General features: G+C 38.4%; 2 protein-coding genes across 3 annotated transcripts; both read left to right on the top strand.

Moving 5' to 3' along the window:
* Positions 1 to 4,704: 4,704 nt before the first annotated feature.
* Positions 4,705 to 9,412, top strand: lmbrd2b (LMBR1 domain containing 2b). The gene is made up of 18 exons (XM_072454141.1): positions 4,705 to 4,855; positions 5,344 to 5,546; positions 5,613 to 5,725; positions 6,124 to 6,219; positions 6,290 to 6,457; positions 6,535 to 6,745; positions 6,824 to 6,898; positions 6,971 to 7,084; positions 7,169 to 7,352; positions 7,434 to 7,615; positions 7,691 to 7,824; positions 7,904 to 8,009; positions 8,100 to 8,197; positions 8,265 to 8,368; positions 8,447 to 8,493; positions 8,613 to 8,727; positions 8,809 to 8,935; positions 9,023 to 9,412. The coding sequence occupies exons 2-18, from the start codon at positions 5,373 to 5,375 to the stop codon at positions 9,084 to 9,086; spliced, it is 2,112 nt and encodes a 703-aa protein (XP_072310242.1). The 5' UTR covers positions 4,705 to 4,855; positions 5,344 to 5,372; the 3' UTR covers positions 9,087 to 9,412.
* Positions 9,413 to 10,255: 843 nt separating this feature from the next.
* capslb (calcyphosine-like b) lies at positions 10,256 to 13,507 on the top strand. Of its 2 annotated transcripts, XM_072454714.1 has the most exons (6): positions 10,256 to 10,430; positions 11,650 to 11,805; positions 12,332 to 12,509; positions 12,596 to 12,805; positions 12,959 to 13,077; positions 13,362 to 13,431. In XM_072454714.1, exons 2-5 carry the CDS (start codon positions 11,669 to 11,671, stop codon positions 13,058 to 13,060), a joined length of 627 nt encoding a protein of 208 aa, XP_072310815.1. In that variant the 5' UTR covers positions 10,256 to 10,430; positions 11,650 to 11,668; the 3' UTR covers positions 13,061 to 13,077; positions 13,362 to 13,431. The 2 variants fall into 2 exon arrangements, with proteins under 2 accessions (XP_072310815.1, XP_072310816.1); XM_072454715.1 differs by lacking the exon at positions 12,959 to 13,077 and having other exon boundaries at positions 13,362 to 13,507.
* Positions 13,508 to 14,837: the final 1,330 nt, after the last annotated feature.

The raw sequence follows: 14,837 nt of genomic DNA, 5'->3' as shown, positions 1-14,837 counted from the left end.
ATTGATTGTATTGCTCTCCTGAACCAGGGGCATGTGTGAGAGCGCCTGCTATAAGAGGTGACTGGGGGACAGAGCAAGTCAACACATCTGCAACCTTCTGCAACCTTCACTAACTTCACTAACTTCACTTACTTCACTAAGGCTTATAGGGAAACTTTATGTCATTAAGTATGCTGCAAACATTTTTGCTTCATGTTAATTTCTGCTTTTGACAGATATCTTGAGTTCTGATTATATTTTTGTATAAAAAAGCTCATCATTGTATGTTATGGATTAGAAAGCCTATTTGGTGCACTTTAGGCCTATAATAGCCACATAGATTACCTCTGGCTTAATCTAATAGTTTATGTTTTAAACAAGATAAAGGCAATAATAATAATTAGGCAATTGTTTAATCTATAATAGCCTAAAGTAGACCTACTTTTTTGTAATATTTGGAGAAATTTTGTGTAGTTTACAAGTAATAATAATAATACATTTTATTTATAATGCACTTTACTTTCGAATGGAACCTCAAAAAGTTTACAAGTATAATCTTCTAAGCCAACTTGTCTCACAATACCAGGTCAGGTTTCGGTGCCTCACAACAACTGGTGGTGGTTCACATATAGACCTGTGCAATGAGACATGACTTAGTCCTGCATGCAAAATGTGCTTATTTATTTTATTTATATTATACTTATTATATATATATAGTTATATTATTTTTTTCAATCTTTTTGGCACATTTTGTGTAACTTCACACTTTGCAAATGGTTAAAATATAAACTCAGTAATAATATTTATAAATGTATCTCTCCAAGACAGAGAACAAGAAAATGTTTAGCTCTTGTAGATGTGTGCTGTGAGTTAGAAACCTATAAAACCAGTATCACTCTATTTCTGTTGGTTTTAGAATATTGGTTTAAGAGGTATAATGCTGTAAATATATAAAATATTACACAAATCATTTATGTAGCAAAGAAAGGCAATAGGATATCAGAATAGTTTCAGCCTTGGACAATGAGTCTCTGGATCAAAACCTGGTTCAGACCATTGGTCCAGACATGTTTTCAGTCTGACTTTAAATGTGTTCATACTGTGTTTTCTGTTGGGTTATCTGTGTGTTTGGTCTATGGACCTGCTGTGTGTTTGAGTGTTGAGTGAACGTTTGCTGCCCAATTGGCAAGTGTTGAAATTTGTGCCAATTATGAGTCTTTTATACGTTTTATGTGAGTTTCTTTTTGTGCATTACAGTTTACATTTAAAGCTGGGCTCCTGACTAGGATGTGATTGACATTGTGCTTGATTTTGGGGTTGAAGCTACTTGGACCATGAAGAGGTCCAAGAGGGCTAGGTTAGGTTAATTACACATATTTCTGATAAGATCTGCCCCTGTGACTGTATATACCCAAAACAAACTGGCTCGTGTTAAATGTTACAGCAAGACTGAGTGAAACATTAATAACAAAAATCAATCTGACTTGCACATTTTGTCATGTTTTGGGGGCAAAGCTTCTGTTTGAACATTTTGAATTAGGCAATAGGTCCCAGTGGAACAAATATAATAAAGAGGACTCTTTGTCCTCTCAAACAGCAAACACACTTCCATCCAATAAAAACACAAAAAATGTTAGATGTATATTTAATGTTACCCATTTGATGAGATGGCTGTGTTAAAGAGGAACTTAGCTGAGCACATGCCTTTAGGCCAACATAAAATAATCTCTAAACTCTGGACGGCCTCTAGATCAGATAATTTCCGCTCACAACATCAATTTCCACCTCAATTCAATGCAAATCAGTTTATTTTTATATCACACCGAAATCATAAGAGCAGTAGCTTCGAAGAGCAACAGTGAGAACAGATTAAAGAATGTTCATAGGGACTTGGCAATGTCCCAAGGTTCCCTGTCCGTAGACACTCCTTCTCGGCCAGGAAAAACTCTTTGGGAAAAAGTAGAAACCTTGAGGAGTTCCACAATGAAGGAGGGATCCGGCTCCCTTGGATGGACAGGCGGATATGCTTCAATTTGCAGCTAGACTGTGGAGCTGGAGCCACTCAGGAGGAGAACCAGTTCTTCGAGGCAGATGAAGAACCATTCATCTGGAGTAGAGACTGTTTCTCCAGGCATCTGAGGAGTATCTGGATGCACAGGTCATCGATGTGCCTGTTCCACTTCCCTTGGGGAAGTGAAAGAAGAAGAAAAAGATGTGAACAGCAGAAGAAGAAAAAGATGTAAACAGCAGAAGAAGAAAAAGATGTAAACAGAAACACCTGTATGCGGCTGACTTTCAGCTATACTTCCCATTGATCCCAGGGATTCTAGCATGCTGGATTGTCTGTACAGCTGCTTCAAGGACATCAAGACCTTTCTAGCCCTGAAAATCGCCCCACAGCAATCGGAGCGTAGCCCCTTCAACAGCACATTTTGCTCCTACCGTGAGGAACATGGAGGTCGTCTTTGACAACAATCTAAGATTTAGACAAGCAGGTTAGTGCTGTGGGAAAGGCAACCCTTTTTCAGCTAAGGCTCATGACTAAAGTAAAGCCCTGACCATTCATGCCTTCATCAGCTTGAGGCTTGATCACTGTAACGTATAGTACAATGGACTGAAAAAATCCCTCCTCCACAGAAAGTTTAAAGTGATTCTGTTTGTACACAATGCCCTCAATGGTCACGTTCCAAACTAATACAATGAAGTGCCAATCCGAGGCTTTGCCTCGGATTGGCACTTCCATTGTATTCGCACTTCCGGTTGAGCGGGAACTCCTCCAGCTCCTTAGAGATAAGGTGAGGAGCTCAGTCACACGGGAGGGGCTCGGAGTAGAGCCGCTGCTCCTCCCCGTCGAGAAAAGCCAGCTGAGGTGGCTCGGGCATCTGTTCCAAATGCCTCCAGGGCGCCTCCCTGGGGAGGTGTTTCGGGCATGTCCCACCGGGAAGAGGCCCCGGGGAAGACCCAGGACACGCTGGAGGGACTATGTCTCTTGGCTGGCCTGGGAACTCCGTAGGATCCACCGGAGGAGTTGGAGGAAGTGTCTGGGGAGGAGGAAGTCTGGGATTCCCTGATTAGACTGCTGCCCCCGCTACCCGGCCCCGGAAGAAGATGGATGGATGGGTTGAAACTCCAACGCCAATCTGCGCAGGTCATGCTTATCCTGAACACGTCTATTAAGCTAAAATGATCACTAGTGTTTCTCTTTCTAAAATAAACTCTGTGAAATCATAAAATGTTCACATAACTGCATTTACACTGAGTACCACTTGATGCGGCAGTAAACACAAAATCGTTTTTAGGATTTTAGAGATTTTAATTAAGGACGCGCCAAATCGGACCAGTGTTCCAAATCGTCACAAATAGTCCTCATAGCAGTAGAATAGGAAGAAAAAAGATCAAACAATAAATTACAAAATTTCCATTATCTTATGGGGAGCTATTAATTTGGTGGGCAAATTCCGGCCCACTAAGCGTTGCAATATGGTCCATGGAACACCAAATTGCTTGGTAAGATGAGTTTTTCTTTAGTGCACTGTTAGCGCTGTTATTCAGTATCCTACGGTACTGTGCTTTAAACTACAATTAAATTAGATGCTAATGTCTTATCTATATTCAAGTGATTCAGTTATTAAGTTATTCAGAAGTCCTGGTTCAGATTCTGTGGTCGAGTCCTGTTCAAGGTGCCTGATGTGACCCACAATATGTTTAGTCTTCTAGATTAGATCTAGTTTAGATCTGCTGCTATGATTTGCTCTTGTTCAAGTCTGGTTGTCATGTGACATTTACTTCAGTGAAACAATAGATTTTTGTTGAATAGTACCATTGCAAGTTGTTTGTGGGTATTGGATATAATAAATAATACAATTGTGGAGCCGTTTTGTAGTCCAGTCCCCAGACAATGACCCTCCGAAATAACTGGTCCCATGGAAATATAACTGAATAGCCCTGTCCCGTGGTAAATGGGACTTTCTGAGTCCCTCTCTAGAGTATATCTGATTTCATAAACTCCATGAAGCTCCACAACCACCTCCACAAGCTATTTAACTGAGCGGTCCAATATTCTCTTAAAAGCATTGCTCCTTTATTTCTTGTGAGCACAAAAAGTATACAAGCCCATGGATGAGTCTAATGCCCATGCGCAATTCAAGACGCCCAGCAGTGACGTCTGGGTCTGTGATGATATATATAACACTAGAGGATCTTTTCGCCATGGTTACTTCAGACGTCCAATTCTTGCAGGCATATTATAACTGTCTCGTGCAAACTAAGAGCCATTATGAATTACACTTTTCATTAAATTGCCTTTGTTATATTTGAACTTTATCTATATTTACTGTTCTATTTTTACCAGCTGTAAGGTTATTTTATATAATTTGTAAATTCTTCTTCTTGATATATATTGTTACTATCATTATTCATTGTTATATGTTGCACCTTAATGTTAAAGCATGTTCCTAGTTTGTCAATTCTGTTCACTGACAATGGCAATAAAACGCTGTTCTGATTCTGATACTACTTTTTTTGCTGATTATTAAATTGTCTTAAACCTTTGTCTATTGTGGGTAAGTAGAATGAGTATCAATGGTTGTGTCCATACAGTGTTCTGGCATAAAAACATACTGTAATTTGGCAATAATCGTTGACTGGTGACACATTAAAATGTTCATTTTCATAATCAAGACTGACAGCTCTGGGTCCGCGCGTACTCTAGCTTTATCTATACAACTTTGCATGTTTCCGTCTGCGGAGCGGAAAACCAGGATGTGCCGACGTAATCGAAGCAGACTTGAATTTATGTAAAAAAACTAAAACTAAAACTCATATACCTTGATATGAGGAATTGTCCTGTCAGACTTTTGTCCCAAAGCGACCAAAAGTGAGTAACAACATTTTAATAATGCAGCCTAACATGACGGTTTAATGTAAGCTAACGCGGTTAGCTTGTGTTATTTGACTGATAAAGTTGCTGTAGTTAACGTTAGCTGTATACGTGGAAAAAGCCTTAAGAAGGGTAACAGTTACGTCACAAACGGCTTTCTCGTTAGTGTTTTAAAGGGGCGTGTTGGTCATGTTTACGTGTCTGTTTATTGATTCCACTCTGAGCTAAAGCCATGTCGCAGTCCATATAACATCAACGCTAGCTGGGCTTAAAGTTATTTTTATTATGAGGAATAAAACATATGTATTTTGGAGTGTGTTTAGTTGAAATGACACCAGCCTCCTAAACTGTGACTGAAAAACACAAAAGCTTTATTCTGACAGCTCAGGTCCATCCTCTTACTTTGACAGCAGAGAACACTAGAACTAGACCAATCCAAAACGGACCATTTGATATTGTCACATATTCTTACATTTCTCTTATAGGTCACTATAAGGCTTCCAAAATCAAAAAGATGAGTGGAGCAGCCCTGGGCATTGAAATTGTGGTGGTGTTTTTTCTGGCTTTGTTCCTGCTGCATCGGTATGGAGACTTCCGTAAGCAACAGCGTATGGTATTATTTGGCACACTGCTTGCCTGGTACCTGTGTTTCTTAATCGTCTTCATCTTGCCTTTGGACGTCAGCACGGTTAGTGTAAAATTGAGTCACAATAGAGTATTGTGTATGTTATTAATGTGTTTTTATTTTCTACAGACTATCTACAAACAGTGCATAATTGATCATGATCAAATTGCCTCAGATCCCACTGTGCATCAATTCCCATTCACAAATACAACTAGAAACTCATCTGCCACAACTACAAAGAGGTGCGTGCTGCGTACAGGGATGCTCATGGGTTCAATATACTGCAAGTGCACTTAAACCCGAAGGCCACTCCAGACCAAATCCACATCTGACACTCGTAGAAGACAAAGAGTGGCTGCTCTTTTGCTTCGCATCCAGCTAGAACATAAATGCACACAAAGAACACAGACACACCTCCTTCTGGTCTGTCCATAGCAAGAAACCTCATGCTGTCGACTCTATCAAACAAACCTTCCATTGATCCCTACCGAAGGAAAATCACTTTTGTCTGGAGTGGCCTCTAGTCCCCACCTCTCATAGTGCTTGCTCATAATCAACATTAAAATACAGTTTGATGTTTCTATGCAGCACTCGCATATTAAAAATACATTTGAACCATTGTACCACTCATCTGTTATAGTCCACCAAGATGCTACAAGCCATGGAGTTATATTCCTGATGGGATTATGCCTGTGTTCTGGAGAGTGGTGTACTGGACATCACAGTGTCTGACATGGTCAGTCAGTGTAACCTGCTGAATGGTACTAGAATATTATATCTAAATTCCTTTGTGCTTCAACATCTAGGTTGCTCCTGCCTTTCATGCAGTCGTATGCTCGATCTGGTGGCTTTTCAATCACTGGAAAAATTAAAACGGCATTGATAGAAAACGCAATCTATTATGGGACATATTTGCTTATATTTGGCTCTCTGCTTATATATGTGGCTGTTCACCCACAGTGGCATCTCTCATGGTGAATACCTTTTAATATTCTCTCCAGAGACTTAATTGTGAATAAGCTGTTTAAAACATCTCCATCTCTATCCTCAGGTATGAGCTCCAGACCATTGGTATCACAGCAGCCAACACATGGGGCTTGTTCCTTCTGGTGTTGTTGCTTGGATACGGATTGGTAGAAATTCCCCGCTCTTACTGGAATGCATCCAGACATGGACACATGCTCATCAAGACATACTTTAAAGCCTCAAAACTAATGACAGAAAAAGCTGATGCCGAGGAAAACCATGAAGATATTATGGAGGTGCATGTTGAGGGTTGTTGTGGGCGGTTACATTTGCTTTTCTGTGAACCTAACATTTCAGCTTTGCATTGATTTCAGGAGGTGAGAAAAGTGAGTGAATCTATTAAGTACAACCATCCTCTGAGAAAATGTGTTGACACAATACTCAGAAAAGTGAGTATATTCAACCATCACCTGATCCGCTAACAGTTTTAGTTTTAGTCTGAACTGTAATGTCTGACACAGTGCCCAGTGGACTATCAGGAGAAAATGGGGAGAAACATGGATGACTATGAAGATTTTGATGACAAACAAAACACTTACCCCAGTGAGAAAACTCTTGTAAAGCTTCATAAGCAGGTAAAAGGCCAATGATTGCTGTCATTTGTGTCATGCTATTTCTTTCTATCTTTGTGTTTTTTCATACACTATTTGTTTATCCAGGTGATCTATGCTGTGCAAAGACACAACAGGACACGTGTCCAGTGGCAGATCCTTTTGCAGCAAGCCATTCATTTCGAAGACGTTGCCAAGAATGAAACTAGTTCTACCCACCAGTTTGTTCACAGTTTTCCCTCTTCAGAGCCAACTGGATGGTTTAGCCGATACATTTACACACCAACTGTTGGTAGGTTTCGTCATAGGGCCACACATTTTACAGAAGCAATCATTATTACCACTGACTTTGTGTTTTTCCTTTTTTTTTCAGAATGGTACTGGGAGTGTTTTCTGAAGCGCTGTTTTTATAGGATGCTGTCTGTCACCGTGACTATGTTCAGTGTGGCTGTGGTTTGGTCTGAGTGCACTTTCTTCAGCACCCACCCTGTCCTTTCACTCTTCGCAGTGTTCATCCAGCTGGCTGAACGAGACTACAATTACCTTTACATTGAGGTATTTAGGGCATTTATGCTTTCCCATGCATTCTTTTTAATTGTTAGACTACAAGTTTGTTTTATTGTCCACTAGATGGCGTGTTTCCTCACAATTTTCTTCCTCTGCATCTGCGTTTACTCCACCGTGTTCCGTATTCGAGTTTTTAATTATTACTACCTGGCTCCCCATCATCAGACCGATGCCTACAGCCTTCAGTTTAGTGGGATGTAAGTGTCATTGTCAGTTAAAGTGTTCAATTGTTTGTTGATCTGAATCGCACAACTACCTTCGATTTCAATGTTGCAGGTTGTTCTGCCGTTTAACTCCTCCTTTGTGTCTCAATTTCCTTGGATTAATTCACATGGATTCTACAATCTCTCATCAGAAGAAAGAACAGACTGCATACACCTCAGTAAGCCACCACAAGATGTGCCACATAATGTGCCACTACAATTTATTTTGTTGATCTCTTAGCGGCAGATGTCTACTTTTGTTTTGCCAGATTATGGGATCCATGCGTGTTCTCTCTTTTATTGCTAATGGGTTCTACATCTATTATCCCATGTTGATTTTGATCCTCTGCATAGCCACATACTTCAGGTAAAGTGCCCTTAAAGTGAACATACTAGATATACAAGTATGATTGACATTTCACCTTCTCTTTTAGTCTGGGAACTCGTTGTCTAAACCTTCTGGGCTTCCAGCAGTTCATGGGCGACTGTGAAATGACGTCTGACTTGATTGACGAGGGTAAAGAACTAATTAGGAGAGGTAAGGCATACAGTCATTCTAATGACTTAAGGAGACAAACGGGTTTATCTTCTTTTAAACTGTTACATTTTTGTACAGAAAAAAGAAAACGACAAAGAATTGAAGATGGCGAGAACAGACGAAAAGTAAGTTTAAGTATATTTGAATTGCGAAAAACGCAGGCATAGTTTACTTTATGTCAATAAAGTAAATGTAACAACCAATGTCAACTAACAAGACATTATTTCTGATCTTTACCTTGCAGGAATGGAAGGAGCGTTATGGAAATCCAAGAGAAGAGAACACTGCAAGAAACAGAAGCAGCCATGAAATGAAGGAAACCAACTATTCAGACACGGTGAACCCGAGCACAAACCGGCGTAAGTCAGCTAGATATGAACATGGATATAAAGCATCTAGACTTAGTCATGTGAGTGCTGCTAACCGCATTTGATCAATAGAAGCAAAGTATTCCCGGAGTGTTAATCGGGCAGAGAAGGACTGCGTTGAACTTCTCCAGGATGCAGAGCCTTTAGATTTCAATGCAGATTCTTTAACAGAAGACCCACTTGATACTGACACTGGAAGGTAATATTTTTTAATATGATAAATTCTTTGATCACCGCCACACCTGTTGAATATATTTAAGTATTTGTGTATTTCTATTGAAATTAGGCACATGGGTGGAAGGTATCTGTCCATGTCTTCATCTCGTAACAGGATCTTTGATGATGTCTAAATGGAGGCGACTGGTACTTTTCTGGACACACCTGCCTTGCTGGACGGACCGGAGGAGACACTCGAGTCATGCGAGTGAATGTACTGCATTGCTCCGCCTCAGGTTACATCATTTGTATTGGTGTTCAGAGAATGGTTGGGCTGGCATCAAATTACTGCTTTACTCTCAATAGTAATTAGGTAGTTGCAGCTAAAATGTATGTTTGAATAACCGACTAACCGGTCTATTAAAATATGCATGATTCATCTACAGCGGATTGAACAACCTTAAAGTCTATTTCAATACTTGCATATGGCCTTATGGGGATAAATAACAGATGATGATGATGATGATAATGATAATAATATAATTATTATTAATAATAATAATAATAATAATAATAATAATATTATTATTATTATTATTATTATTATTAATAATAATAATATTAATAGTATTAATAGTATTAATAGTATTATTTATTTATAGTTGAGTTACTGTAAAGAACATAATGTTACAGTTATAGAAAATAAAATCTGAGATTTATTTCACACTCTGTTTTTGTGCGATGAGAAACTCCAAAAGTGCCATTAAAACAAACTTTAACATCAAAAAGAGTGCTTAAAGTACATGCATCCCATCTTGTATATGTATACGTTTTTTGAAGACGTCACATTTTGTTTCTCATGTGTAGTTTAGGATCAGAATATCTGATTTGTGGCTACTAATGTATATATTTACCGTGGGCCCAAAATGAATATCTGTTACAGGGCTCTCCTGTTTGTATATAGCTATGGTACCGTTTATCTTTTTATGTGATGTGAATTAAAGTTTAGGGATGGCTCTGAAATTGTTAAATTAAAATCTTAATGACTGTATTGCACACCAAGTCATCCGTCAACACACTGTGTATTGCACTACACACTGTCACCTCTTTCTTGTATGTGTACCACTACCTGGATATTTTGAGCATGTAATGGTGAAGATGAAGTGTTAAAAAATGGAAATATGATTTAATATTTATTGTGTTGGATGATATAATTTTAATCTGTAAAAGAAAAAATATTTGTGATTTAGTGTTTTGTGTCTGCTGCTGCCAGTGTTGTGTCATTGAATAAAAGACAATACAATTCACACTTTGGATCAGTGCTCATGAAGTCAACATGACTTTTAAAACAACAAAAAGCTCATGGTCTTCAGTGGTTCAGAGCTCTTCATATCCGGAACAGCCTTGGTCATAAAATGAAACGCAGCGTAAACACTCCGTCTCCATGGTAACCTGGTGGGGTGGAGGCGCAGAAACATCACATACACTTGTTTTCTCTGGAATCAGACGACGACTCATGCACACGGTCTGCCAAACTGGTACGCTTTGATGTACTTGTACTAATATAAGTATGTTGGCTTTGTTTCAACAATAAATGCAAGTATATATGTCCTTGTTTGCGAGGCTACAAAAACAAGTGCGCTAACATTAGCAAATGCGAATGTTTAGGCCAAAGAGCGTAATGCAGATATGTAACTAGTATCACATGTAAAGACGGTCTACTTGGGATGGACGAGCATGAACAAAGACTTAGCTAAGTTAATTCATAATGAGGTAACGTTCGCTAATATTTTTTTTTAATTGTTATCATTATCATTATCATTATCGTTATTATTATTATTATTATTATTATTATTTAAGAATGATTCAGGCTATTACTTAATAAAATAATATCCTTACTCCTCAAACTGAATAATACAAAAACAAAAAACGTTTCTTCATTAGGAATTAGGCAAGACATACAGACATTACTCATTTCTTTCATGTGTTGTTGTTGTTGTTGTTGTTGTTTAATCCACTCACATTCATGGATTTCTTAGGGACATTGTAACCTCAACGGCTGTTTTTTCTCCCACAGAAACATAAAGATCAGCACTTAAAGTAGAGTCTAAACAGAGAAAACTTTAACATCTTGTACTTAAGAAGATTTTGATGGAACGCAGAAGTATTTGTAGATATCTTATTCTAAGTCTGATTTATTGAAGTTTTAAGTTTAAAAAATCAGGTGAAATTTGAAATATGTCAATAAAATGAAGCAAGATGGCTTTGTCCATTTTTCAGATTCAAATGTCATAAATATGGTCAGTTGCCTTAATCTATATGAAAATATTACATGATAACATTTTTCTTACATTTATGTGTTCATGTATGGGAGAAGTTTTGAATTAATTTCTTTAAATGTAAGATTTTTTCCTGTTCACCTGCAGTGTCTTAAGTCTTTGTTCATGCGTTACTAAATCTGTGCAGAGCCTGATTTGCCCAGGAGTGATCCATTGTAGAAAAAGCTTCAGTTGTAGTCATCAGGAGACTGCTTTAGATAAACATGCTTTATTAAGGCTAATCAATGTGTTGTTAATATAAAGTGGTTTCCAGAACACAGCTCTATCCATATCTAGCACACTTTATTTAGCACATGACCTTTAATACAAATCTTATGAGATGTTCACTTATTTAATAAATAGCCACATAAGAGCGATGTTGATCATGTGTGTGTTGTGTCCACTCACTTTCTCTCGCCTGTTTTTAATTTCTCCACAGATCATAACCGGTCTTGAACATGGCAGGGACCTCCAGACATGATCATGAGATGGCAATAAATGCCAAAAAGAAGCTGGCGGTGTGCTCTGACCCCGTGGAGCGGCTGAGGCTGCAGTGTCTCACAAGGGGCTCCTCCGGCATCAAGGGTCTTGGAAGGTAAGGATCATTTCAACATACTTTTATGTAGTTTCTGTTTCAAACGTCTCTTATTCAGCAAAAAATTGTAAATTAAAATAATATAAAATCATGACGATGTGCTACCATCTTCACTCTGGCCCAGGTCAACCTTGAAAAAGAGGTTTTGATCTCAATGTTGTTGTTTTTTCCCCGGTTAAGCTGTGAGCTGTGGTTTTCTTCTGTTATGAAGCTGTGAACACGACCACGGTTGTGTCTCAACATCACTGCCAGTTCTGATGCTGTGGTTTGATTTGTTGATGCACAAGTTAGTACTACCGTGCAATGCATCTCTGAATAGGTTCACTACAACGCACTACAGTAAGTAGGCGTTGGCCTATGAAGGCGCTGGGTTTAAGCACAGTGCACTCAAGTGACACGTTTGACCACCAGTCACTCTTGCACTGATTTGTATTAACACGGCAGGTGAAGTGCAACACGTATTGTCAGTATATGGGGCTCAAAACTGTCTTTCGCTTGACAAAACTGCACTTGTTGTATCTGACAGAACCTTCAAAATAATGGACGACAACAACAATCGCAGCCTGGACTTCAAAGAGTTTGTGAAAGGCCTCAATGACTACGGGGTCTTGATGGAAAAAGACGAGTTGGCTGCCCTTTTTCAGCAGTTTGACAGAGACGGCAATGGGACCATTGACTTCGATGAATTTCTCATTACTCTCAGGGTAAATGGACTGTTGAAAAATACATATGTTTCAACCAAAGGGTCGTACAACACAACATAATGTTGTTTTGTTTGTCTTTTCAACAGCCACCAATGTCCAAGGCCAGAAAAGGAGTGGTCATGGAAGCGTTTCGAAAGCTGGATAAGACCGGAGATGGAGTGATCACTGTAGAAGACCTCAGGGGTGTTTACAATGCCAAGTACCACCCCAAATATCAGAACGGGGAATGGACTGAGGACCAGGTTTTCCGGACGTTTTTGGACAGCTTTGACTCCCCTTATGAGAAGGACGGAAAGGTATTTGTAAATGATTAACACCCAAAGGCAACACTGAGAGCGACATCACGTAGTAGTCAGAGGAAAGTCCCCATCGTGGTTTTCTGTTTGTTATTCAAATGCTGTCATGATGTTAATATCTGTTACTGCTTTAACTTTGTATTTGTCATGAAGGTGACCCAGGAAGAGTTTATGAATTATTATGCTGGTGTGAGTGCCTCCATTGACACAGATGTCTACTTTATTGTGATGATGAAAAATGCCTGGAAAATTTGACTTGGCAACACAGTACGGTAAACAAACTCAACTTAGTAGGAAGTCGACAAAGGGGGCGGAGTTGAGCACAATCAATTAGTTGGCTTGGGCCCTGGCTTTACTTTTTTCTTAAGGTACAAAATTCTATTTCCTTCTGCGGTAGATGGTAGTTTTATCTTACCACTGACATTTTGGTGAGGGGTGTTGATCTTGGTGATGTCACAACTTCTTCAAAAATCCTCCCTCGACTGGTTTCTTAGCTGTTGTCTGTTTAAAAGTACATCCACGTGTTTCAATGATATACTGGTTTGTGTTGATGCAGGTGACCAAAGATGAATTTATCAACTACTACTCTGGCGTGAGCGCTTCCATTGACAGCGACGTCTACTTCATCCTCATGATGAAAAATGCGTGGAGACTCTGATTCTGTGTCAAGAAACATTTCAACAGCAGCTAGTATCTGTTAATAATTTAAGTAATCTGTGTATCTGTGTAATTCTTTGAAATTACACATTTTAGTTCATCTGTAATTTACCTCATTTTTAGAAAGCTGGTTTAAAGTGCATTTGACTGTTTGGATAGTCCTTGTGGTAAATATTTATTATAGTTTTACATAGAAAAGTTGATAGAGAAAAGTTGAAATTTACAGCTGAATAGAGCTGAATTCTAAAACAGAATCCTTCTGTCCTTGTCATCGATAAGCGACATTTCATCAAAAACGCAGCAACAATTTACACGCAACTGAAATTTCTGACAGTTTAATCATTCATTTATCATCTGTTGCTCATGTCAAACCAGGAAGAAACATTACAAAAGTCCCCGAAATTGTCAAAAGGGGGAAAAATCTGCAACATTTTTTGTCAAATCTTATGTCATGTTCGCTATGTTTTACTGAAGTCATACACCCTTACATACTCTTATGCAATAGTCCGCAAATGGGTATGGTATGAAAGAGTAGAAAGAATACACACATATATATTTTGGTTAGGATCTTGGATTAAAGAAATGTCTTGGATATGTTTAAAGCCTTTAAAGCCAGTCATGCTCAATGATCTGCACTATGTATATGAGATAAATATATATGCATGTAACTCCTGTAGGCATTTAATGAAGTTTGGAGCAGTTAGTTAAATATTATGGAGGCAGAAAAAATATTTCCTTTTGTATTAAGTTAATTAAGTAAAAAAAATAAAAACACATTGATTTGCTTAATGTCTTTGTTTTCCACTTTGATACCAGACGGAAAATATGAATTAACAATGTCAAAGCTCTTGCAATGTTATTTTTAAATCATCATAAAACCACAACAGCAACAACAACAACAACAACAACAACAACAACAACAACAACAAAAGAGCTAATATAAATACCTGTAAGTAAATAAAGCATGTGCTACAAAGTATATTGCTTGTGTTATTCCTGTCATTATTAGCAGCTCAGAGAATGAGGTGTTGGTTGTGTGTGATATAGTTAAAGCAGCATTACCTTTCCTTCTTCAGCCACAAACAGTGATGTGGTGTCAGAATAAATATGTTTAAAAAAAATAAATGGACATACTCGACAGATGACCAGATATGGAACAGCTCAGTACAGTTGGATATTTTGGCACATTAATACACTCCTACAGTTTGAGGAAGCAGCATTGAAGAGTGTGTTGTACTAAATGAAAGCAGTGATGTATAAATACACCATTGGTCGGTTAAAAAAAGTAAATATTTCTATTGCTAGTTTAATTTTTAAAGCTACAAGATATATATAATAAAATTGCACATGCAGGGTATTGGGTTATGAGAGATAA

This window comes from Eucyclogobius newberryi, unplaced genomic scaffold (genome assembly GCF_026437365.1).
Source record: "Eucyclogobius newberryi isolate DKJ021-1_F unplaced genomic scaffold, fEucNew1.0.hap1 SCAF_2, whole genome shotgun sequence".
NCBI classification, from domain to species: domain Eukaryota; kingdom Metazoa; phylum Chordata; class Actinopteri; order Gobiiformes; family Gobiidae; genus Eucyclogobius; species Eucyclogobius newberryi.
Note: the sequence above shows the minus strand (reverse complement) of the source record. Positions and strands in the feature narration are given on the sequence as shown.

What these genes read in the sequence shown, in the direction of transcription:
- lmbrd2b (XM_072454141.1), top strand. Translation starts at nt 5,373, where the DNA reads ATGAGTGGAGCAGCCCTGGGCATTGAAATTGTGGTGGTGTTTTTTCTG. An exon ending in TGCATAGCCACATACTTCAG is followed by an intron (nt 8,198 to 8,264) that starts GTAAAGTGCCCT and finishes CTTCTCTTTTAG; the next exon opens with TCTGGGAACTCGTTGTCTAA. An exon ending in ATGGCGAGAACAGACGAAAA is followed by an intron (nt 8,494 to 8,612) that starts GTAAGTTTAAGT and finishes TTTACCTTGCAG; the next exon opens with GAATGGAAGGAGCGTTATGG.
- capslb (XM_072454715.1), top strand. Translation starts at nt 11,669, where the DNA reads ATGGCAGGGACCTCCAGACATGATCATGAGATGGCAATAAATGCCAAA. An exon ending in GGCATCAAGGGTCTTGGAAG is followed by an intron (nt 11,806 to 12,331) that starts GTAAGGATCATT and finishes TGTATCTGACAG; the next exon opens with AACCTTCAAAATAATGGACG. An exon ending in CTTATGAGAAGGACGGAAAG is followed by an intron (nt 12,806 to 13,361) that starts GTATTTGTAAAT and finishes GTGTTGATGCAG; the next exon opens with GTGACCAAAGATGAATTTAT.